Genomic DNA, 24,135 nt, shown 5'->3' with positions numbered 1-24,135 from the left:
CGGCCGACTCAGCCAGACTCTATTCTGGGCTTATGTGGTGGCTGTTGTAATGTGGAATTAACATGCAGAGCAGCAGACAAACGGCTGTGCCGATCTAATAGGGAGTCAGCGGAGTAGAGTGTGGTGAAAGAGCATCCCTCGCAGGGAAGGGGCTCCCTCACCTCTCCTCCTTCTATCCTCACACTCCTCTCATAGCCAGGCTCCCCGTGCCCTGTCCCAAACCTTAATGGGATGTCAGTCGGGTTGCCTCGTCTGAATTGAGCAGAGAGAGTGGCCTCACCCCCTCTTGTGCTTCCAAAAAAAGAAAGCCCCCCGCCCCATCCCCCATCGCCCTGGTTCTCATGCACTTTCAGCACCCAAAGCCCGCTCCTCTTGGTTCTTAGCGCTATTGAGGGGGTCCCAGAACCCCACGGCTCTTCAGTTTAACTGAATAATTAGTCGAGTCTCCCTGGTGTCTCGTCGCGCGCCTGGACTGGGATCCGTTGTCAGCCAATCTGCTTCTCCTCTCACCTTCTGTCTCCCGTCACCTCCCCCCTTCTACTGTACTCTGCCAATCCAAAGAAGCCCTCACACGTTTTCTAATTCCCTCCCAAAATTACGACCTCATCTGCTTCTTTTCTTATTTTTATCCTTCCGTCCCCTGATGCTCCCGCTCCTACCTCAACCTGCTTGATATTCTCCACCTTCTCTCCACATTTCCTGTCCTCTTGGACCATGTCTCCTCCCTCCTTTTCATGAAGGATATTGTTTACACCGTCCTGCTAATCACCGCGAAGCCTCTCTAGACCTCACAGATGTTGTTATAATACCAGGGATTAGCAGTTTTAACTCTCGGGCTTATTTGGGGAGTTTTCCCCCGTTGGCCCGGCAGTGGAGCCTGTCAGCGACTCTGAATTTGACCTTTTTTTTTTCCTGTTGCGCCCTGCGCTGAGATCCAACAGCCGCCCTTCTCTTTGATTAGTGGTTTTTACAAGTGCCTGGCCTGCTGATGTTGTTATCCCTCTCTGGTCCTCCCTGCCGTGCCCTTACTTCCCTTACATCGCAGCTTTTATGTAATCAATAATGTAAATAACCGTATCGAAACATGATGAAGCTTTCGGAACTTGCCAAGGTTTTGGTCCAAGGCCTCATATGTTGGTCCGCTCTGCTCCGAAATGGAACACAGCTGGCTGATACACGGAATATCCCAGCTTATATCTGATGCTTATATCATATATAAAATACAATATAAATAACACATATCATTTTTGTATTTTATATATATATATATATATATATATATATATATATATATATATATATATATATATATATATATATATATATATATATATATATATATATATATCATATAAAGTCATTGTTTCAATTGCGATGCATCAGTGGTAGCAAGGGCCATCTCTTCGATGTCATTCCTCTTTTGCAGGACCACCTTGTGGTCACCCCCCAAAATGGACATGGCAAACCTCCAAAATCTGAATCATCTGATTAATTAAATCGATCATTCTCAGCTCCCTTCACTCAGTATCTTGTCCTTCTCATCACAACCTCATAACCATAATTAAGGCGTACAATTCGGCTTCTGGCTCAGCTCTTTATTTGTCCTGCTATAAGACAAATTTCCCAATGCAGGTGGTCATCCATCAAAAGGAGAGGCTTTGCAGTATATTGTACTTTAGGTTAATGTTGTAAACACCGTAGCACCACAAGGCTCCACTAACTTGTTTTGCGAGTATATTGACTTAATATTGCCGACAGACCTGAATGTGAACATAAAATGACATGGCGCTTAGTTGAGTTATTATTAATTCCATGAGGAGGAAAACTGAAAATAGTCTTCATTCAGTCTTTCAGTTATGGTTGATGAGCAGTAGCAATAATGCAGCCATCACGCATCTGTCCCATCTGCATCTTACGCTGCTATATGACCAAGCAAATCTCAGACAGAGTATGTGCGTTGGGGTCACTATTTTGTGTCTGGGTCCTAATCCCAAAGGTGATATTAGTCTGGTGCGTGCAGCCGCAGAGGGTGGGGGGTGACACATCCCCCTTCCTTGTCTCTGTGTTAGTTTCTATTCTGTAGGCGTCGGGGTCGACCAGGAAGCCCAGACAGCCTCTGCCTTGACCTCTGACCCGTGACTGTCTGTTTTGGCACCGGGGAGACACACCATTGATACAGACAGCTGATAGACGCATAAACAAATGCACATGCACAAACATGGAGGGATGCACTGCCACTTGCGCTGTCAGGAGTGTTGACAGAAACAGCATCACTTTAATGTTTGTCTCTGAAAATCCCTCATGGTCTACTTTTCAACCATTTATTTATGACAATTGTGTGTGTTTGTGTTTTCACAGACGCTGTGTGTTGCCATGGTGACAGAAGAACCCAAGCTTCCTGAGAAACTAAACCACCACACCACTTTTTGTTAAGTTAACCTTGTAATTTGACCATTTTTTAACATTCTACTCAACAAAATTTGACTCTGGAAAGGTGAAGGTGAGTAAAGACGGTAAGTGCCTGTGGATTTTTTTAAAATTTGAAATTATTTAGCTTGTTATGAATAAATTAATGAGCTCTGTCATTATCTTAATGTATTTTACTTGTGTTTATGTTAGAAGAAAGCAACATTGTTTTAAAACTGTGAATCATTCTGTGTATTTGTTGTTTCCAAATAAATAAAAATATATGGAACAAACATATGTCTGGTTTTCTTTCTATAAAAAAAAGGTTTTATGTGGTTTTAATTTATGGATTTTTCCGTTACATCTACAATGTCCAAAAATAATATTAGCATGATGTCATTGTCAGTTGTTGGATTTTATTCCTAGACTCTTGGGAACAAACACATTTAACTTTTATTTTATTTTTCGTTTTAAACTATCTTGTGTGTTCCTCCAGTGATAAGACAAACACATTATTTTCAAACAGAAACATTTCGGCAATGAGGAGTAATATCAATATAGATATTTGATGCAATATCTATAGGTTGACAACAAGGGACTGACTGCACCCTCGAGCCCCAAAGTTCAACCCTTAATTTTGTTGGTTATTTTAACTAGTTGACCACTTTACGACAAGGGTGAACCGGGGCAACAGTGGCATAGTTTTCTGAAAACAAATGAGGTAAAAATATGTGAAATTATAGAGCTATCATTGTAAACAAAGTGAAAGTTTAAGACAGTCAGATTGTGGTGATTCATTCAGCTAGAGTATCATTGCAAGGGTCCCAGACTTCTCTCTCTTCTTTAAATTCTCAATATAAAGTATGTTGATTATTAAAAAATAATTCTGAAAAGAGCAAGGACGAACTCAGCAAACCCCTTTTCCTTCACCATGAGAAATTGAGGCGACTCCTCTCCAGAGCCGTGGCTGAAAGAGGAACAGTTGAAGCTACTGGCCTAAATCTGTGGTGTCAATTAGGCGTCTTTGTGAGTGAGCAGCAGGGGTGTTGAAGCGAGTTGCTGGAGCTGAAGAAAACTCTGAACAATGATACACATTCATAACCACACACACGTACACAGATTGTCAGGTTTTGTGGGGATCACACCTCCTTTTGTTTTGCCCAACAGCCATTGGAGGCGATGGCCCACTGCCCTCAGTTTGCTCCGCTGCTCTGACTGAAATGGGCTTCCTGTTCTCCTCTGGCCCCCTGTCATCCCTCCCAACACTCTTACCTCACTGTGGCACCCACTGCAAGCGTCCCGCGACTGGTGGTGACCTGAAATTAGGACCAGGCAGGCCTCCACAGTCGGACCTCTATAAAAGGAGGTCTGTGTGTTTGCATGTGTGCACCATGGCCCTGAAAGAAAGTAGGAGATTATCCCATTCTGCGTGTCCAGTCAGCAGTGCCGTATTGACCACGGCGGGCCACCCAGCGAGCGTCCAGCCAGCCGTGTGATGGCCTGATATACACGCTCACTGCCCATAGATTCCACCACTTGTACAAGAGGGAAGGCCAAGTTCTGTAGCGCTGTGTGACACACACCAGAGGACACACTGTTGTTCTCTTTCTTTCGCTCACACACCTCCATCTGCCCTCTGCACAGTCAAAGACATGGCCGTCAGATTGTTTTCTGTGTCCTGTGAGGCGAGGCAGGGGTCGCTGCGAAGGTGGAAAACCTCTTTAATGGTGGGAATGATACCATAACACCTATAGATGGAGTTATGGATCATGTCACAAGACATTTGTGAGGCCTCCTTTGTCCTGCTGGAAGACAACCCAAAAAACAAAACCGTATATATATATATATATATATATATATATATATATATATATATATATATATATATATATATATATATATATATATATATATATATATATATATATAAAACTATGTTCTATCATCACAAATAAGGGTCCAATTCCTCATTGTTTAATCTTGTGGACAATAGTGTCTTAAACATAAACAACAACAACTTTCTAATAGGTGCTCCACATTGCTTTTTTTCCACAGTGAGTAGACAGGAAATGCATGTTGGATTGTAGGCTCTTGATACATCAATGATACTTTCAAAAATCTCTGATAAAAGAGGTCAATTTCCTTTCATCTTTTCAACTTAACATGTGATGTGATGCAGAAGGAAGAGTGATTCATTGAAACGTTCAGGGTCTGGTTCAAACATGACCAACTCATTGTATTGTTTTTGTTTTTAAGCACTTATTTTAGTGTAATTTAATGTGTGAAATTAAACTCTGTCACGTGATAAATTCTGGCAACTCTTTCCTCTTGTTTTTTGATTATGTTTTTGTATTATTATGTTTTGTGAATGCTCAGTTAAGCTGGAAGGACTAACACAACCCATTCGTCTGCCTCTTTTCTTTCACACCTGGATTCAACTCTGCCATTACCACGGCGCCCGGTCGACCATTGTCCACCTAAACAAACTCTGCAGGGTTGCTAATTGTCTCTGAATTGGTCAAGGAGTCATTAAGCTGTAACCTCCTCAGCCATTAGTGACACAAAAGCATGAAACAGCAGGACTGCAGAGGACAGGATACACACAACAACAGGTTGAGTGGCGTGTGCTTATAAGCGTTTTATATAATAAAGCAATGGAGGTTTATAAAGAGAATAAAACTTTAAAAACGCATCAAAAGCAAGTGCAATTATTTGGGTCACACACATGACCGATTTACTTTAGAAAAGGAAGCAATGTGTCAGTTGTCAGGGAGTGGCATGTCTATGCTCACTGTGAGACATATTGAGTTAACATTGCTTCATGCTGGACCACTGCTTGCTTGATCCACTGATTATTACAACAAGTTCTGCGCCTGGTTCATCAGAGGGGCAAGTAGAAGAAGGGTTATGGTGGGGTGGGGAGGGGGGTTGTCAGGCGGAGAACTTGGAGGACCTAGTTTGTCATGCTAACTGCAGCGATGTGATTGAATGTGGACCCAGGGAGCAGAAGGTTCACAGGACCTCAGCCATTCTCATGCAAAGCCCGTCCGTCTCCTTCATCGCTCCCCTTCATTCTCTTGCAGAACTACATACGTTTAGCCGACTCGCCATATTTATGCCCGCGGTTTGTTCCGTGGATGTCAGTACCTCGTCCTATTTGTTCTCAGATGATTGCTATGTACGTAGTTCTTTAAAGACTGTATATCTCCCAGTGCATCACACTCCTCTTATCGTCAGCTGTTCAGACACATTTTCCTGCTTAAAAATTCTGAAATGTTCTCACCGAGATTGGAGATCTGTTCAGTCCTGCTGAAACATCAACCAATTCATTCGTTCCCAGAGAAAAACAGCCTCGACATGCACAGTCCGGAAACATGGACAGGTTTGCTGAGGACTTTCGTTTCATACAGATGTGCGAGAGACCGAGCTAAATTTATCTATGTTTGTTGCACGGTGTTTAAGCAAGTACAGTTCTGGAGCTGTGGCCCCATAGGAAGAAGGTGCAGAAGGTGATGGGTTCACAGTCTAAACAAGGGAGAGTTGCTAAAGCCCATTAAGAAGATTTCAGTGGGCTGTATGGCCAAGGTCAATGCACTATATGGAGTGAAAAGGATCGTGGACTGAACAGAATCATGAGGGGAACCACACTTTCAACCTACATCAAACATACAGATTGTGGGAGCTGCGAGTCATCTGGCGTCAGGCTGAGTACAACATAAAACACAAAACTGCATTAGCGTATTTATAAACGCTTCAAGACATGTGATAAAGCAAATGATGCGCAAAGTGTTCCTGCAAAATGCTCCGCCATGGATCTTGGGATGGTGCGACGGTGCCACACAGCCTCGGACGCCCTCTATAGGAAGAGTGGCGCGCAGCAGCTCGGTCATTCTCTCGTTACTGTGGTGAGGCAGAGGAGAGGAGGCTCTGATGGCGCTCGAGCAGCTGAGGTAACAGTAGGACACGTGAGGTATTCGTAATTCATTTTCATATTCACCCCCCCCCCCCCCTAAAATGAACATTCAGACATTAAGAGGATCACTGATGCAGTTTTGGCACAAAACACTGCCCCAATTTCTGAAGAGACTTCATGAAACTGTGTCTTTAGCCCTGAACAGTTTGGCAAAAGAGCAATGTTGTTATGCAAAAATATTATGATGGCATAATAATGGATAAATATCGCAAAGATACTGTCTGGGAAAAATATTCTAAGAATGATAGGCAAAAAAAGGCAAAGAACAGTCTATGAGTCATTTTGTTTTTGTCAAACCGTTGATAACATTTACGTATCAACAAAATACTAATAATAATTTTGTTCTTATAATTTTTTTTATATATTTTATTGTCTTTCCTTTTTTTATTATAGATACATTTCCAAACATATTTGGATGATTTAACAAGCAAATTAGTCTTTTGTATTAATGCTGTTGTCACCACTATTATTATTATGGTTTATTTATTAATATTTGTTTAAAAATACATTCAAATCCATTACGTGTTTTTTTTTTTTTTTAAGGTGCCTCCTGTTACATAGTACAATACAGTACAACATAACACAAAAGCAATCATTACTGACAGCATTTTGAGAAGTTTAAGCAAATATAAATACAGGTTGTAATATGATCAATGTTATATCATCATCATGAGGAAATAGAAATGTTGCATTTTATTAAACATGAGGGGCAAGATCAACACAAGTAGGTCGTGAAAAAAATGCATAGGAATAACAGTTTTAAAAAGATCTTAATTTAGCGATAATAGTGTGAAATAATATGAATAACAAATTCATGATACAGGCGGATGAAAAATGAAACTTTCATGCTTCATTATAACTGTGCACAAATCAAATAACCCTATTTTATATTTTGTATTTTACCATTTTAGGAGGAATAAACAGAAAAATGACTGACAAATTCAATTTATATTTTTGAAGAATCATATTATGTGATGTGAAGGTGATTCATATGTTTCCACAGGTGATTGTTTAATTTTGTGGCAAGATATCGTATTTGACCGACCAATGCTAAAGCAGGCCCATGAACAATGACGTTACCTGATGCAATCGTAATCATATTTATTAATGTATTCATCACTTCCGCACTCCATATTTATGAGGTCTATGCTGCATAATTAACGTGGTTTGAGAAGATTATGATCCATTCTTCAGCGATTCAAGAACACTGCTGTCCATTTTTTAAATTCCAAATGACCAAAACTTGTCTGAGACCTTAAGATATTTGGATATCGGCATCAGACATATTTGTGTGTGATGTAGCACCAGTCAGGTTTCAACTCTGTGGCCTCCGACCGACTGCTTACATGAGGCGAGGAAGCATCTTTGTCCTGGGTCTCACCCATGTTGAATACACAGAAAGCAGCTCCAGCAGCATCCACTGTCTCGAACACCCAATCACGTTGGTTGTATTCTCCTGTACCTCCCTCTGTGACCTCTTCACCTCTCACACACTGGTTTTGGGCATACACAGGGAGAGTGTGTGTGAGATCTGGTCCCTCGTGTGGTGCAAATGTGTGTGTTGTTGGTGAGCTGCTATTGTCTGCCAGTCCAGCAGGGGTGTGCAAAGTGAATTATTCATGCAACATTTAAATACATGCAAATAGCTCCCTCCTCTGTGTTGGCACATATCCAGGTAACCTATGGCAACGGCGCCTTGAAGCAGCATCCTTTCTCCTGCCCGCCTCCTCCCAGACACCCGCCCTGCGACCATGTTATCCCCCCGGTGGTATTGTTTCATTCCTTGCAATACCAGGCAGCGTGGTGGACCACGGTGGGGTGGCAGGATATCCCATAATTCACAGTCAAGGACAAAAGCAAGGCGGGATGGAAGTGGGACAGATGGACGGACGACTTGAAGTTGTGACTCAAAGGAAGCCGTGTTGGGTGATGGATGATGTTATCAAGGCTGCAGCAGACGTTCTCACCTTTACTCTGGCAGATGCAGCACAACAGGAAGTGCACATCACCGAAGCAGCTGCCCACAATTCTCAATTTCCAGCGTCTAAACACACATTTATATTCATGGTGAACAGTCCAGGGTGAATTTCTGCCTCTCGCCCCAATGGCCGCTGGCCTCCAGCACGCGCCACAAGCTTGAACAGGATTAAGCGGTGGTTCATTGAAAATGTCTGTATGTATGTGAACAGTCGGTACAATAAACTGGTGAGAAATATATACAAATTCATACAATGCTCAAGTTAATAACTGTAGTGACAGTCCATCTGTTCTATTGTTTTTAATCTGATAAGAAATCCACTCTGAGGTATTTTGCCCAAATTTTCCTAAATATGTCTATGTGGATTATACATGTCACAAACATCTATCCTGAAGTAGAACTACACGAAACATGTTTCAATTATTATTGCATTTCAGTAGAGGTGCTCAATCATAACTTTCATTGGACAATGGACCATCTTTATTTATATGATGCCATCGATATTTGATTAATAAAATGAATGTGCTTTTTAAAATCTTTTTTTCGGGCTTGATGACAAGATTTATGTTCGTGTGCGTGTTTGAAGAGGAAAACACAAAACCCAAATGAAGGTCAAGTTCAGGCCATAGAGGTGAGCTAGTGGCTCATGACTGCCACCTGGTGGAGAAACGAAGGAACGTCAATGCGATCACTTCATTTTCCGATCCAATGAACTGCTGTTGACTTGTTTCCCTTGAAACACTCGCTATAAAATGTTCCCATCAAATGAACAGTTTTCCATCCACTTAAAATGGGACATCACGGTCGAAAATAATGTACATTTCGTGCCTTGGTTCTCGTCACCAATGGCTCTTCGTGCTGTCGTAATAACAACAATTAAATCATCGAGCAAAATAAAGCTACTACTATAGTTTCATTGACCCTTTATTTTGTCCACTTTGACAAGCATAATTACTGACAGTGATCGCATAAATTAAGATATTTGGGGTGGAATATTTTTTAAAATAATTTTTGACTACGGCCACATACAAAGAGCAGCCCGACAACTCAGCTGTCTCCACAACACAGATGGGTCGAAGTCAAAGAAACCAAATTAAACGTGTTTTTAATGGAATAGTGCTGATTCAAAATGACCAACAACATTCATCGCCTGTGACGCTTCATTACTCACAATCATACACCGCCATCTAGTGGACAAACAACGCAACGTCGCAGACTTGTAAGATTCTTTATTGCATGATCAAGTCAATTGGAAACAAGTGTCTTTACAAATACAGTATGTGGAGATGTGTAAGGCGAAGCGGACATTTGGTAGGACTCATGCAAACAGAACGTTCAGTTTATGAATTTTTCTTATTTGACAATATGACAAAAAAAAAACTCCCGACTGTTGATATATTTGAATATGTTGCTGATATATTGATTTCTTTTCCACCATTATATACATTTAATAAGCTTAATAATATGACTTGGTCACCATTATACAATCATTTGTTCCACCGTGTCTCTGCTCTGAGAGCACGAGCATCTTAAAGCTTGATACAAATCACATCTGTCGATTTTAAAGCGTGAAAAAGGATAAGAGCAAATTCTGATTAAAAAGAATAGAAACACGAAGACTCACTTGTGAGAACATTGTGCTTCTATAAAGTGCAAAACAACACAAACATATTCCACTCTCACCAACAAACACACGTCACCTGACACTGGAGGTGATTTTCTGTTTGGTGATTTCAGATATTCAGCTCTCTCACACCTGTGTGGTGCAAACACTGACTGCAGCCGTCTCCACGTGAGCTCCTCAGTGAGCTACATACACGAATGATTCAGTGCGTGAAATAGCCCAGTTGATGCATCTTGAGGAGAAGGTTGTGTGTGATGTCAAAAGTGGTGAAGCTCACTCCGACGGCGATCGGCCCCTTGACCCAGTTCATGCTCAGGCCTTTGTACAGTCCGTGTATGACGCCCTCCCGTACCACGATGTCACGCATGGTTCCCAAAATGGTGCCGTAGGTTCCTCCGGTTACCCCGGCTGTCTGCATCCGCCGTCGAACCACATCCAGAGGATATGAGGCAGACTGTCCTATCAGTCCAGCGCAGGCCCCGAAGGCCAAGCGCTCATGTGGGTATGGTTCTGAGCGTTTCGTCTTTTCTAGAACAAAGAACAGACAAAGAACTGAGTTGAAGCGCAGTTTGTTTCATTCAACTCTTTTAACAAGCATACTTCACATCACTCACTCACAAAGAAAAGCACATGTCCAGCACAAGTTTGTTCCTTACAAATGGTGAGAGCACAAAGTCAAGAATGCTCTGTTCAAAAGTCTCAAATGATGTTTTAAAACTTTACTTTCAAGTTGTCCTGATCATTTTCACAGAAAAACAAAGCCTCAGTACCTGCATGAAGTTTTTTGAGGGTTTCATATGTGAAGAATGTGATGCCAGCGTATGGGATGACTCCTAGAATCGTCGGGGTGAAGCCCCGGTAAAGAGTTTTCACCCCCTCCTCTTGGGAAATCCGAACAAACACGTGCATGATGTTGCTGTACCTGAGGGGGAAACCAAAGAGGACAAAACATTTTAACTCTCTATTATCCGGAAGGTTTGAAAGGCTCAATGTAGGCCACAGATGGACAGGCACGTGGGGACTTTTATTAGCAGAGCAGTCTGCAAAATGTAGGTGAATAATTAACTTATGCTGTGTGATATGTTTGTGAGATTCTGGCCAGTCAGTAGATGAGTGTCTCCATTTAGTTACTACATTTGTCTTGAAGAAAACATCAAATACTGTCACCATGGTGATGATCCATAATCTGAGCTTTAACCATATGCAGAGGAAGTTGATTCAAGTGTCTTCTTAGCTTATTCGCTTCATCTTTCTCACCACACAAACTATAGAATCTCAAGTCAACGGTTCTCGCTCATCAACCTATACATATATACAAGGTGACACAGAGGGAGCAGGTCACTGAGTCACGCTGACTCAGAGACCAAAACAGCCAGTAAACAGAAGCATGTAAAAGAACAGCCGGAGGGTGTTTATCTTGAAGCTTGTGACAACAACCCCAAAGGTGGTCAAAAAGAAGCAGAGCAAATAAAATGGAACACAAAGTTCAAAACTCATTCACTCCAATTTCAGTTGCTTTTTCTGTCTCACTCTCCCTCTTCCTCTCTAGCTCGCGCTTTTTTTTAAGTTGACATTAGTTTAAAATATAAATGAAGACTTATCTAGGCTAATTCATTCCCTCAAACGCAGAGGTTGTGTATTAGGGCTGTTTGTTTGTTCATAACCTGCAAAATAACTTATGGCCACTTGAAAACCTGACCTTATAGAACACAATTTGGAATCAAACTGCTGAAAAAAAAAGCGTTTTTCAAGTGACTGGTGCCAAAAGTACAGTTTGCAACATATTCTTCTTCTTCCTGCTGCTAACTGTGTGTTACAGGAACACCGACACACCACTGCCACCTTCAAAAGAACTCATGCCACTGGGAATATTTGGAATCTTATAGATAAAATACAAGACGAAATAAAGTGGGGGTGGAAATGAGAGCTCATGAAGTCATTGTCCCAGAGCATTTCCAGTTTATGTCTGAACAGAGTTTAAGAATAAGAAAGGGCAATGAAACATGATAGTCATGTAACTGTTATTATCTCATTTTAGAAGTCTAAGTATTATTAAGCCTTTGTTTAAGACGGTTAAACAGGCAGTAGCCTGATCGTGTCTGCAGGTAAGAACAGTGAGTAACAGAACAACCAGAGATGCGAATATTGAAGAAAACGGACTGAATAAACAAACGTCTGAATGAGACAAACCAAGTAGAAGGTTTTTTTTTACTTCTCTGAAGTGGAACATGTTTAATCCTGAATCTAAAATAATAAAGAACAATGCTAATTTAAACCTTTAAACGGTGATAAGAATGTTCCAGTACACTACAGAACTTTTACCATCTGCCATTGACATTAATAGACAGCGTAACATCATGTCATGGGCCATCTCAACTTATATCACAGAACATCTCTGGTGTGTTGAAAGGAAAACTCACATTTCTCTGGCTGTGACGGCCATACGAGCTCGTACCATGTCCAACGGGTAAGTCAACATGGCGGCTGTGGTTCCAGCCAGTGAGCCGGCAAGGAAACGAGGGAAGGGTGGGAGAGTTCTGAAAATCATAGCAAACATTTTCAGCAATCCTGAATCACATAAAACAAAACAGAAACTTTGTCCGAATGAAGAATAGATGCTGACAAATCTCTTGATTCAGAAGGTCAGAGAAAGTTCAAATGTCGAGCCTTTGCATGGTATCACTCGTTGACTTTTGTAGCTTCTGCCCTTCGGCCCTTTGTTCTAGATTTTAATTTGTTGAAATACGTTCCAGACAAAACAAGAAGAGAAACAGTGCCACACCAAATAGATTCAGAATACTCACTTTCCCTGGAAGCCGTAGTAGCTTCCCAGCAACTTTTTGTATTTGTCATGAGAGCAGAACTGAATGGCAGCATAGGGCATGACACGGACCATGGTGGCTGAGTTGCCTCTCCACAAACTCAGGAAACCGTCTTTCAGGTACGTACAGTAGAGGAGCCTGAACGCCTCCTGCAGAGTGAAAATAGGAGTCAATGCAGAGGCATGCACTTAACAGGCTTTTGTTTCATTGTCTGGATTTTAGCTGATGGAGGACTAGACCAGGAAGAGTCCAAAGGTCGCAAACAAAACTCATGTTGATTGTCCAGTCCACAACAGGAAATATTCGAAAATAATATATTAAATATTTATATTTTTTACCCCCTCCCCATTGGTCGTCACTAACACCCCATCTTTTACTGAATTGTTTTCCTTCCGCATCAGTCTCTTGTATTTTTCTGCAGGTTTCTAGATTAGTTAGTGACATTTATGAGCTCCGCCTACAAGAAAACAGCCTGTCGACGGGCAAAGGTTGAACGCGGTAATCTTGGAGGGTCACGCGTGCTGTGGAGGTGATCTAGTTATCAGTATTATTCGGAGCCACATCACTATTTACCAAACATAAGACAGATCCATGTTGAGACAAATAAGCAAACATTTAAGAATTCAGGCTTAAAATCAGCATAATAGTTTAAAGTAAAATGTCTTCCGGGAGTTGTTTGGATCAGAATCCTTCAATAACAATTCATAATAAACAGTTTTTTTGTGAGGCTGAGATCACTTCATGGTACTCAGGTGCGGAAAGTTTCTTGAATGACACAAAACAACAACACAGGTTTCACTGAACAAATGTTCAGGGAAGAGCTGGAGCTCACCTTAGCTGAGAATCTTTTGGAGGACACTGAAGCACAAAGAGAGACACAGTAAACGTCAGGCTGAAACAACACACGCTCCATGTGGGCCAAACAACAGCTAATAGGATTAGCACTGCGTTAGAAACAGTTATAGCACTGTGACAAAACACCAGTTGCAGTTACATAAACATCTTAAGTGCAGACTGCGTTCCTAAGAATATTTCAGGAAATCTTTTCATTTCTTGCCTTGGAAAATGATCTTCGTCCGATCTAGGGGCGCGATGACAGTTTTAGCGACGGCTCCTGCAAACGCACCGCACAGCAGAGAGTCCAGCGCCGTCAATCCTGGGCTCATGTCCTGTTGGGGCACATGGAAATGTTGCTTCACTGAGGAGGACATTTTGTCACGTTACACTTGACCAAGATACAACGCTGAGACACGACCTTGAGCAGCTTAAATAGGGCGGAACACAACTCATGTATACAAGCACTGGCGTGTGGATTTTGTTTGCCAACATTTTTGAGGCGGAATCACCAGCTTTTATCTTAGATAAGAGATAACTGCACCGCTGCTGTGGTATTTGTGTGAACCTGTGTTCACGTGAGCCGTCAGGCAGCAGTGACAGGACGCCCAGTTTGACCACAATATCAGACAGCAAACACTGACAACAGATGGGACAACTCTGCAACCTATTTCTATTTGCAAGATATCACTCTCAGGTTAAGTCAATAGCAGTGACAGTACAGGACATGTATTCTGCACTTTCAAGTTCACTGTAAACAAAATCTGGAACCTCTCTGCTGCCAAGGAGTATCAGTGTCAAAACAACAGTATTCCCACAGACGGGGACAGTATAGAAATGTGACCTAGGAATACTTCTATGCTACAATAAAGTCCACATTCAAGACCCAAACCTTTGCTTGGCTGGACGGCGGCAGGGCCAACACGGTGGTCTGGGCCACTGGCAGGGGGCTCTGGCGGTTGTGCACACGGTGGGCCATGAGTGCCCTTCTCCGATTACCAAGTGTTTAAGGCGACCATTTACGGGATGCACTGCAGATAAAACAATGTAGGAACAAATAAACACGCCGTCTGCAAACCCTAAACGAACCAGCAGTGTCGGATCAGGTTGATTGTTTACAAGCAGAGTCATGATAAACATCTGAGATTCATCAAAGCCAGATCAAATAAAAGGAAATCCAGCGTTGATGTCAAAAAGATATTGCGAAATTCGGATGACTTCGCCTCACCCATAAACAGTCACAATAAATAGGTCAGTGCATGATGAAGGAAAATTGTAGTGAGTCAAGATTGTAAGTATTTTTTTTTTTACCTGCGATGGTGCGAAATGGAAATCTGCGGTGTTCAGTCGTCGATGTGCTCCAAGACTGGGTTCACATGCTTCCTCTCATGGGCTGTTATTTTCTGGCTGCTCTGTTTTGCATTAAGCATGAGTTGTTGTGAAACGCCGATCCCACACGCCTCGCTGCTGACCAGTGTGACAGTAAAAGACAGGTGGTGTCAGCGTGATTATTAATAGACGAAGGACTTCTTGTCGGTGCGGCTGCAGCACGGTTCTTCACGCAAGACGATATGTGGTTTTAAAGGTCGATGAAAACTAGGACAGCCTCTGCAAATGTTTTGGACTACATTTCCCTCCGTGTCGTTCCACCAAGTTATCGCGAGAACATTGAGACTTGCGTTGCCAGATTTTACTAGGACATCCGCAGAAACATCCTCAACTTTTATACTTTCCCACGTTTTCATGCTGCCGTGTATTTGTATTTGTATCTGTAACGAGAAAACGGATCTGTGAGCCATTTATTATCTAAGCTAAAATCAAAATTGAGGAAAAATACATAGCACCTATCATATGAGTGAGTATGGTTTTCTTTTTAAGGTTAAAGTTTTAAGGTTAAATATTTGTTATTTTTGGCATTTTTTTTTCTTTGCTGTAATTCACATGATTTGTTGGAATCAACTGATCCACATTCCTTTTACAATCTCTTGCATCCACAAATCATAGACAGACAGATCATTCAATGTAATTACAAAGTATAGATGAGTTATTAAAATCATTAAAATCATTGTTTGTGAAGTCACAATCAAAACAAGTTTACTGTTGAAATAGATTTGAAATAGGTTTGTAAAATACGACACACTTTCAAGACCACAATACAGACTTATATTATTATTATTATTATTATTATTGTTGTTGTTGTTGTGTGGTAGAGAAATGAATGTCAGTTGAAGCAAGACCGAGTGCATGTCGGTGTTATTATAGTAACAATAATAATAATATCATTGTTATTATTATCATTAATAGCAGTAAGAGTAGTAGTAGCAGCAGCAGTTGGAGTAGTAATGGTACGGTTGCGTGGGTTATCATAATCCAAATAATGGCTTTGAAGGGTTGTTTTTAAATCTTACATTATTGAAAATGTGACAGATACCAGAAGGACTATGAATAGCGACAAACTAGAGAAAAGGTCAACTAAATAGGTGGATCCCGGTTATTCGTTGCCCAACCTGGCAACCCGGTACTGAGGCCACAGCGCTGAAAAACTTGTTGTTGTTGGTGAAAATGGCGTCTAACGTAGAGGCCCCGGAGCGCTGGTACCTCGCCCTACTCGGCTTTGCGGAACATTTTCGGACCTCTAGTCCTCCCAAAATTCGACTGTGCGTACATTGCTTGCAGGCAGTATTTCAGTTTAAGCCACCGCAAAGGATTGAAGCCAGGACGCATCTTCAACTAGGCTCTGTTCTCTACCACCACACCAAGAACAGCGAGCTGGCCCGCAGCCACCTGGAGAAAGCGGTGAGGGGGATGACTGGTCTGGGAAAGAGCGGGGATGCAACATTGGAGCTGGTCGTGTAGGCCGCAGCCCGTGGAAGTAGCGGAACCGATAACGAAATACTCAGAATTCCAAGTACTTGGTTTAAGAAATGGGTTGGTTTCACTTGTGTTATCGTTATTTTTTTAGTAGATTGATTGAAGCACCCGAGTCGATCGCTTCCATTATTTAGCTGTAGGCGCCGGATTGAATGGAGATGTATCAAGTCCTGAATAAAAACAAACCCAAGTGCATAGCGAATAACTGTATGTTTACATGTATTTTTTTTTGTTTCAGTGGTATATATCTCAACAAGTACCACAGTTCGAAGATGTCAAATTTGAGGCTGCGAGCATTCTGTCGGAGCTTTTTTGTCAACAGGTAAGCTAACGTTTTATTGAAGTTTTTCTGCTTGTCTGCCGTGATTTGAAGCTGAGTCGTAAGCCCGTATTTTCGATTCATGATGTGTTTTTTTTTTTTTTTTTTTTTTTACAGAATTTGGTTGACTCTGCAAAGCCCCTACTCCGGAAAGCCATTCAGATTTCTCAACAAACACCATACTGGCACTGCCGATTGTTGTTCCAGTTGGCGGTATGTATCTTTTAAGTATAGGTCATGTTTATTCAACCATCATTCATTTGTAAATCATGACACAAGCACACTGATAACCACCCTAAAATGTGTTAATATTTAAGCAACAGAAAATATATCGTAAACTAAATGGTGAGGAGAAAATCTGAGACTTTCATTTAACTCTATTTCTCTCTATATGTTTTTTCAATTATTATTCACTTTCCTGACAACTCGCATTCTCTTAATCCAAAATGTATATCTTTCTGTAGCCTTTCTTTAACAAGTCATTATATTTAAAACCTCTGAAACATACATGAGTGTGTTCTTTGTTTTAGTCCATATGGTCATTGTTTTTAAAAATTATTACTTTTAACAGCTCAAACATGTTCAAGGAGCAATTTGTTGATGCATATCTGAAGCCCATAAACAGACCTGTTTGCACCCAGTTCTGATCCATTTTTGAATCACCATTTTTATTATTGTTTTCACTCTTGTTTTCATTGTGGAGTTGTTAACTAATAAATTAAATGAAAACACTTTTTTTCCCAGCAACTTCATACGTTGGAGAAAGACTTAGTGTCTGCATGTGATCTGCTTGGTGTTGGTGCAGAGTATGCCCGAGTAGTGGGCTCAGAATACACCCGGTATGTACCACTTTGATCAACGTTTTTGTTAGTACTGGTCATTACCTGAGTGTGATAACATCCAAGGTTTTATCCACTTTCATCTAAATAATTTTGTGTTGCTGTTGTGTACTTAATATTGTAAGCAATTGAAAGTAGAAGATTGATCGCAGCTAATCAATTTTGATGCCTCCATCCACAGTGCTGTGTTTTCATTTTAAAATCAAGTTGCAAGAACAACATTTTTTTAAATTGTCTTTCTGACACTTGATTTTATATATATATATATATATATATCTCAAGCAAATACGTGAAGGAGAAAACTGGCCATGACAGAGGATTTGGTTTTAAAATGAAATCCTAGGACGTGGATGTTTTATAATTTTAAATGAAATTCTTGTTAACTGTAATTGTATAAGAATACAAATCCAATTATATCCCTACAAATAAATCATGTCATGTTTTGAAAGTTCATAAAAGTGTTGTGTACATTCTCTGTATGTTTTCTTTTGACCTGTGGTAAATTGCGTATGTATCGACAGAAAACAGGAGAAAGTTTCTACAGAGAGTTTTCAGTATATTTTACCTTCTCCTGATTATGTACAGTATGTAAATTATTTCTAACCTATATAATCATGGCAGACGTTTTAGCTGAGAATGAAATCTCACTAGTTGTCTTTTTCTATTTCAGGGCATTGTTTCTCCTTAGTAAAGGAATGGTGAGTAATGGTTTGAATAAGAGTACACTAAAAAAATAACACCTTTTTTTTCCTCTTTTTTCATGTTAACCAGTCAGCCAAACGGTCCACATGTGTCACATGAAAGCACTCTTGGAATCTCTGCAGGCTCATTTGTCACCAGCTTTATTTTTTAAATATGTTCGATTGTTTTTGTTTTTCTTCCATCAAGTTGCTGCTAATGGAGCGGAAGCTTGCAGAAGTGCATCCTCTGCTTACACTCTGTGGGACAATTGTTGAAAACTGGCAAGGAAACCCCATTCAGAAGGAGTCCCTGAGGGTCTTCTTTCTGGTCCTACAGGTCACCCATTACCTGGATGCGGGACAGGTGAGGAATCTTTTTTTTTTGTGTGTTAAGTTATTTATGTATTAATTATGTATCGTTGTTTCTTGTTATTTGTGTTCCTTAGGTGAAAAGTGTTAAACCATGCTTGAAGCAGTTACAGCAGTGCATTCAGACTATCTCAACGCTTCATGATGATGAGATTCTACCCAGTAACCCAGCAGACCTTTTTCACTGGCTTCCTAAGGAGCACATGTGTGTTCTCGTATACCTGGTAATTCAGTCTCTTCTTTTCTAAATGAGATCTTTTCAAAGTTGTAATTAAGTTGGATGATGATTTTGATTTGTGTAATACATTACTTCCTTCCTCTGCCCATTTGTCATCAAATACTAGTTAAATTATTTCTATTGATATATTGCTTTTGTATTTCACGTACTGACTGTGTTTACATGGACCGCCTTGATCTGAGTAGATTCCTGTTTTTATTGAAGTTGCGTCATGGAAGCACTTTAAAAAATTGAAATTGTGGAAGTGCAGCTCAGTGCATGTAACTGTAACTATTGAGTGATTGTTACCAACATACTTTTCCATTTCCAATAATGGAAACAGGTTTTGCTGTTAATTTTACTTTACTTTGGTTGTCTTATAAATTCCTCTTCTTGCAACATGAATACATTACTTGTTCTCCCCTCAGGTGACAGTGATGCACTCCATGCAAGCAGGATATCTGGAAAAGGCCCAGAAGTACACAGACAAGGCTCTAATGCAGTTAGAGAAACTTAAAAGTGAGTCCTTGTTTGCAGCTCTGGACTTCTGCTACGGTGACTCAAACTTGTGAATTACCTTTATTCATGTTCAGTGTTGGACTGCAGCCCCATCCTCTCCACCTTTCAAGTCATTCTGCTGGAGCACATCATCATGTGTCGACTTGTCACAGGCCACAAGGCCACAGCATTACAAGAAGTGAGTTTTTTTTCTCAGTCAGCCCTTGTTCAGCGATTAGGTAATATGTTGTTCATTCACTGCTACCCTGACCTTTTGAACGGGAGTCTCAGACTTTTGAATCCTCATTGTATATTATAAATCATCTGTTCATCCCACTAGATCTCTCAGGTGTGTCAGCTGTGCCAACAGTCGCCAAGATTATTCACCAACCATGCTGCGCAGCTTCACACTCTACTGGTGAGTATGTTGAAAGTCACGTTCATTCGCAAATATTTCCCCCTGTATCTTCCTTTTCAGTGCAAATTAAGTCTCTATAAATATAATTAGAAGAATCAGAGCCGTATATGCTTGTCTTACCAGTCTCTTAAGAAGAACGGTACCATCAGATCCATACCATCAGAGAAGATTTTTATGAAACAGTAAACACAGGTTATCTGTGCAAAGATGTGAGAAATGGAAGGTTATCTGTATATGACAGTCATATCTGTACAGATAAACACGTGCATTCTTGTTGAAGTATTTTTGTGAACATAATGCTTCTCAGGGTCTTTACTGCATCTCGGTCAACTGCATGGACAATGCCGAGGCGCAGTTCACCACAGCTTTAAGGGTGAGTTGACTTTGTAGTGATGCAGCATCATTCTTGTTTCCACATGTTGCTTATGTTTGATCTACATTCACCCAATTTCTATGTTGCAGCTCACCACGCACCAGGAACTGTGGACTTATATTGTCACTAACTTGGCCAGTGTCTACATTCGGGAAGGAAACCGACATCAAGAGGTCAGTTCAAGGATAGTCTAGTCTTCAGAATAGTGTTGAGAGGGAAAAATGAATAAACTCTTCTCAGCATTATGTCATTCGGCCACAAGGGGGCACCACTGAAATAAAAATCAATTACTTCCACTATTGTCACGGGTTTAACAGTTTTTGGAGAACTGATCTTCTGGGTTGTGATGCGATAGACTTGCTAATCTCTTGACTCCGCTTGGTCTGGTCATTCTCTTTGCACTTCATTCTTCTTTACAATGCCAATCTCACTAGGTAAACGAAAAAAGAAAGTCTAGCTCCTTTGTGAGAAATCAGCCACCCAAAGCACACACTAGCATTTGTGATGACGTCAGAGACCAGAGTAGAACTAGTGATGAGATGGATTCTGAGAATGAGGAAAAATGTAAACCTGACCTCCGGTGGGAGATGTAATGAAGACAATTGTTTTAACTCCAGACGAACCCCTTTGTTCTTTACTAAGGCTTTGTTGTTGGTTCGTCTGTTGTGCCAATGCAAACTTTCTACCAATTACCATGTTAAAAAGTACTGTATTCAGCAATTAAGAATCCTGTAGATTATTATGGTTCTTAAGACGATTACAGTAATCATTAATCTGTATCCAGGATCAATAAAGACTTGGCTGAATACAAGGTCGTTTATTGAAATGCCTGGTGACTAATTATTTCTGTTCCTCTTCTGCAGTTGTACAGTCTCCTGGAAAGAATAAATCCAGATCACAACTTCCCAGTCAGGTAATGTGTGATTCCTCCAGGCAATAAATACTGCCATTCTGAATATTCGAGTGCCTTGTTATCCTTCTCAACTTCCTTATATACAAGCTAGTAACTGTGTTAATATAGGTCTCTGGATTGCCAATTCTCACTGCATTTTAAGAAGGTTACAAAACAAGGTTACAAGGTTTTAAACAACTCTTGTCACCAAACCAATGTATTTCTCTCCTACAGCTCTCATTGCCTACGAGCTGCTGCGTTTTACATCAGAGGACTGCTGTCCTTCTTTCAGGGACGATACAGTGAGGCCAAGTATGACCAATCTCACAGAGACTTTCTCAATGCAAGGCCACCTGGTTTTGTTGGCCTGCAGTGACGTGTCCACTTCTGTTTGTGTTCCAGACGTTTCCTTAGAGAAACCCTGAAGATGTCGAATGCAGAGGATTTGAACAGGCTGACGGCCTGCTCATTGGTTCTGCTGGGCCATATCTTCTACGTACTTGGCAACCACAGAGTAAGAAGCCTTTTTTTTTATCAACGAGAAAAATGTGGTGTCTCTATTTTTGTATTTTGTAATCTAAAGTATCACTTGTGTTTCCAGTAATGAGCGAATTTAAGTTCCTGTTCTCAAGGTTGATTGACTTTAAGAACAGGAACTTTGTAGACCAATGGAAGATTGTTTAAAGTGGTTTGGGGGGGGGACACCTCTCAAGTGAACATAGTGTCTCAAAGATATTTTAGCATTTGTTTGTCCAATAAATGTACCCACTTGTTGTTGGTCTGATTGAGAAGCTTATTTTCTTGTCTGGCTCGACTTGCAAACCACCGTATTTCCTTTATTAATCAATGAGTAGCCTTTTAGTCGTAACTCTACATTGGTGACGGTGCTTGTGGTTTTCCTTGCCTTGCTTTCTGTGTATGTGTGTGTTTTAAATCATTGCTGCCTGTGACTTGCAGCCTCTGTTGAGCATTCAACAACCATAATATAGTTGTGAATAGATAATATAGTCTGTCTGTCGTATTTGTCTGATGTTCTGGGCAAAGTGTATCTAGTCTGTTGTCATTAATCTCATGCTGTTGCTCTCCTCAGGAAAGTAATAACATGGTTGTACCCGCCATGCAACTCGCCAGTAAGATTCCTGACATGTCCGTGCAGCTCTGGTCTTCAGCCTTGTTGAAAGGTGCACATTATTATTGCATTTGTGAAAGAAAATTTAGCGACATTGTCCTTGTTAATTGTTTGGCCTGACCACAACAAGAACACACCTGTTTTGTGCCTGTGTATTTAAATATTATGTTTCAATGGATTCATAGATTTGAACAAGGCACTTGGGAATACAATGGATGCCCATGAAGCTGCCCAGATGCACCAGAACTTCTCCCAGCAGCTGCTCCAAGACCACATTGCTGCCTGCAGCCTGCCTGAGCATAACCTCATCAGTGTACGTCAATCTGAGAGCTCATATCTCAACAAACTATCACTCAGGTGTCTGTTATTGGATTAAAAAGTGATTTTTCTTTCAGTGGACGGATGGACCTCCTCCTGTCCAGATCCAGGCTCAGAATGGACCAACCACCAGTCTTGCAAGTCTGCTATGAGGAACTTCAGTGTTTCCTTCTTGACTGTCACTGGTACATTATCACTTGCAACACGTGAATGCCCAACGTTCCTCAGATTTATGTTCATTCTCCCTCCAAACGGCTCCCTGGTTTTATTTTAACCATCACACCAATCTAATTGTTATTTAACAGATATTTTTGTCATGTAACTCACTCTTGGATGACAACGCTGCATGTAGAGGAGGTCAGGTTTTTGCTCTTCAATGTGGGAGTGAAGGACACACCTCACGGTCCACTGGACCATGTTCGAACAAGAGACAAAAGATAGGCTGGCAGTCAAAGTGTAGAAGAAATTAATTTATTCATGTTGATATTTTTGTAACTTTTGTTAAATATTTTTATCTTGCCTTTTTTCTAAGGTTGCTTTGTTTTAATGCATGGAAGTTACTGATTGGACCCCCCCACCCTCCTGGTTACTTCAACTAATTTCATCAATCATTTGCACAATTTCCATCTGAAACCTCATGATATGTTTTGACAAAAATAACCCTTTAGAGCATCTCATGTCACACATTGAAAGTAAATAATTAACATGAGCTCGATGACTAAGAAGGACGGCCATCTGTTGTGTCGAGGCTCTGTGTGGGCCTCAAGTCCACATGCCATTGAGCTTTGTTTATACATTATCATTTTTTCTAATGCGGTTTTCAGGGATACCACCTGTCCTTTCAAGATGCATCTCTGTCCTTTATTAAGTCCCATGATATATCCTATTTACTCCTTTTGCCAGCTCTTGTTTTAGGTTGGAGACTTCCCAATAATCTGATTTAAGTTCTGATTTTATTTCTGTGTCAATTTGTCCGAAAGGTATGACTAAAATGTTTTCTTCACAGTATCTTTGTATAGATTTGCCACTCATTGAACCTTTATTGTACAGTGACATTTTATAGAGTCAATTTAGTAAAGTGTCATATGTATTTTAGCTATCTTGTGTAGAAAATCTCATCACTCAGTATTTAAGACTCTCTGTACGGACACAGTTTAATCTTGAGTACTCTAGTCATATTCTGCCCAATGCATATGTTTTTATTGCTTACATTGTTTCGATAGTTTTCCAATAAAATAATTCAAACATTGTTGCTGTCTGATTTTTTTAATATTTGTGTTTCTGGCATTGCGACATTTGGAATATTTTCTGTTACATTGTGATATTCGTTTTCCAATTATCTGTGGATTTTTCACATTGCCTGTATAAGTCATACAAACTTGTTTATTAAAAACAGTCGTCGCTTATTGTTTGAGGATGGTCACTAGATGGTGCTATAATTCCGAAGTCAGTCATTCTGTTTACAAAGCTATTTCGAGATAAAATCAAGCTTAATATTACCAGCATAGAATCTGCTTGTATATCGTGTTGCTGCAATTTGCACATGAAGATTTTAAATTTTATTTATATTGACTG

General features: G+C 40.6%; 2 protein-coding genes and 1 long non-coding RNA gene across 5 annotated transcripts in view; 2 read left to right on the top strand and 1 right to left on the bottom strand.

The window, feature by feature from the left end:
• LOC128766859 (uncharacterized) overlaps positions 1–2,945 on the top strand; it is a 37,613-nt gene extending 34,668 nt beyond the window's left edge. For both annotated transcript variants that reach the window (XR_008416029.1, XR_008416028.1), the window contains exon 4: positions 2,359–2,945. This is a non-coding gene — a long non-coding RNA (uncharacterized LOC128766859). The remainder of the gene's footprint in view (positions 1–2,358) is intronic.
• Positions 2,946–9,568: 6,623 nt separating this feature from the next.
• On the bottom strand, positions 9,569–15,258 carry LOC128748227 (mitochondrial coenzyme A transporter SLC25A42-like). The gene is made up of 8 exons (XM_053846784.1): positions 14,949–15,258; positions 14,530–14,668; positions 13,861–13,972; positions 13,636–13,661; positions 12,786–12,952; positions 12,402–12,518; positions 10,752–10,903; positions 9,569–10,509 (listed from the first exon to the last, which is right to left on the bottom strand). The coding sequence occupies exons 2-8, from the start codon at positions 14,614–14,616 to the stop codon at positions 10,184–10,186; spliced, it is 987 nt and encodes a 328-aa protein (XP_053702759.1). The 5' UTR covers positions 14,617–14,668; positions 14,949–15,258; the 3' UTR covers positions 9,569–10,183.
• mau2 (MAU2 sister chromatid cohesion factor) lies at positions 14,976–23,800 on the top strand. Of its 2 annotated transcripts, XM_053846761.1 has the most exons (19): positions 14,976–16,433; positions 16,747–16,830; positions 16,945–17,040; positions 17,572–17,666; positions 18,188–18,250; positions 18,337–18,364; positions 18,555–18,710; positions 18,793–18,939; positions 19,361–19,451; positions 19,526–19,629; positions 19,771–19,848; positions 20,156–20,221; positions 20,311–20,394; positions 21,085–21,134; positions 21,348–21,425; positions 21,516–21,627; positions 22,204–22,294; positions 22,428–22,555; positions 22,638–23,800. In XM_053846761.1, exons 1-19 carry the CDS (start codon positions 16,200–16,202, stop codon positions 22,710–22,712), a joined length of 1,860 nt encoding a protein of 619 aa, XP_053702736.1. In that variant the 5' UTR covers positions 14,976–16,199; the 3' UTR covers positions 22,713–23,800. The 2 variants fall into 2 exon arrangements, with proteins under 2 accessions (XP_053702736.1, XP_053702745.1); XM_053846770.1 differs by lacking the exon at positions 18,188–18,250 and having other exon boundaries at positions 14,977–16,433.
• The last annotated feature ends 335 nt before the right edge of the window (positions 23,801–24,135 follow it).

The sequence above is a fragment of the Synchiropus splendidus genome, chromosome 1 (genome assembly GCF_027744825.2).
Source record: "Synchiropus splendidus isolate RoL2022-P1 chromosome 1, RoL_Sspl_1.0, whole genome shotgun sequence".
Taxonomy (NCBI): domain Eukaryota; kingdom Metazoa; phylum Chordata; class Actinopteri; order Syngnathiformes; family Callionymidae; genus Synchiropus; species Synchiropus splendidus.
Note: the sequence above shows the minus strand (reverse complement) of the source record. Positions and strands in the feature narration are given on the sequence as shown.

Bases quoted from the DNA above. Each gene is read 5' to 3' on its own strand.
- mau2 (XM_053846761.1), top strand. From the start codon at position 16,200: ATGGCGTCTAACGTAGAGGCCCCGGAGCGCTGGTACCTCGCCCTACTC. The intron at 19,849-20,155 runs GTGAGTATGTTG...AATGCTTCTCAG, and splicing joins CGCAGCTTCACACTCTACTG to GGTCTTTACTGCATCTCGGT. The intron at 22,295-22,427 runs GTGCACATTATT...ATGGATTCATAG, and splicing joins GTCTTCAGCCTTGTTGAAAG to ATTTGAACAAGGCACTTGGG.
- LOC128748227 (XM_053846784.1), bottom strand. From the start codon at position 14,616: ATGGCCCACCGTGTGCACAACCGCCAGAGCCCCCTGCCAGTGGCCCAG. The intron at 10,904-12,401 runs GTGAGTTTTCCT...TTTCCCCCTCAG, and splicing joins GCCGTCACAGCCAGAGAAAT to GTACAGCAACATCATGCACG. The intron at 10,510-10,751 runs GTACTGAGGCTT...TCTTTGTTCTAG, and splicing joins CCTCAAAAAACTTCATGCAG to AAAAGACGAAACGCTCAGAA.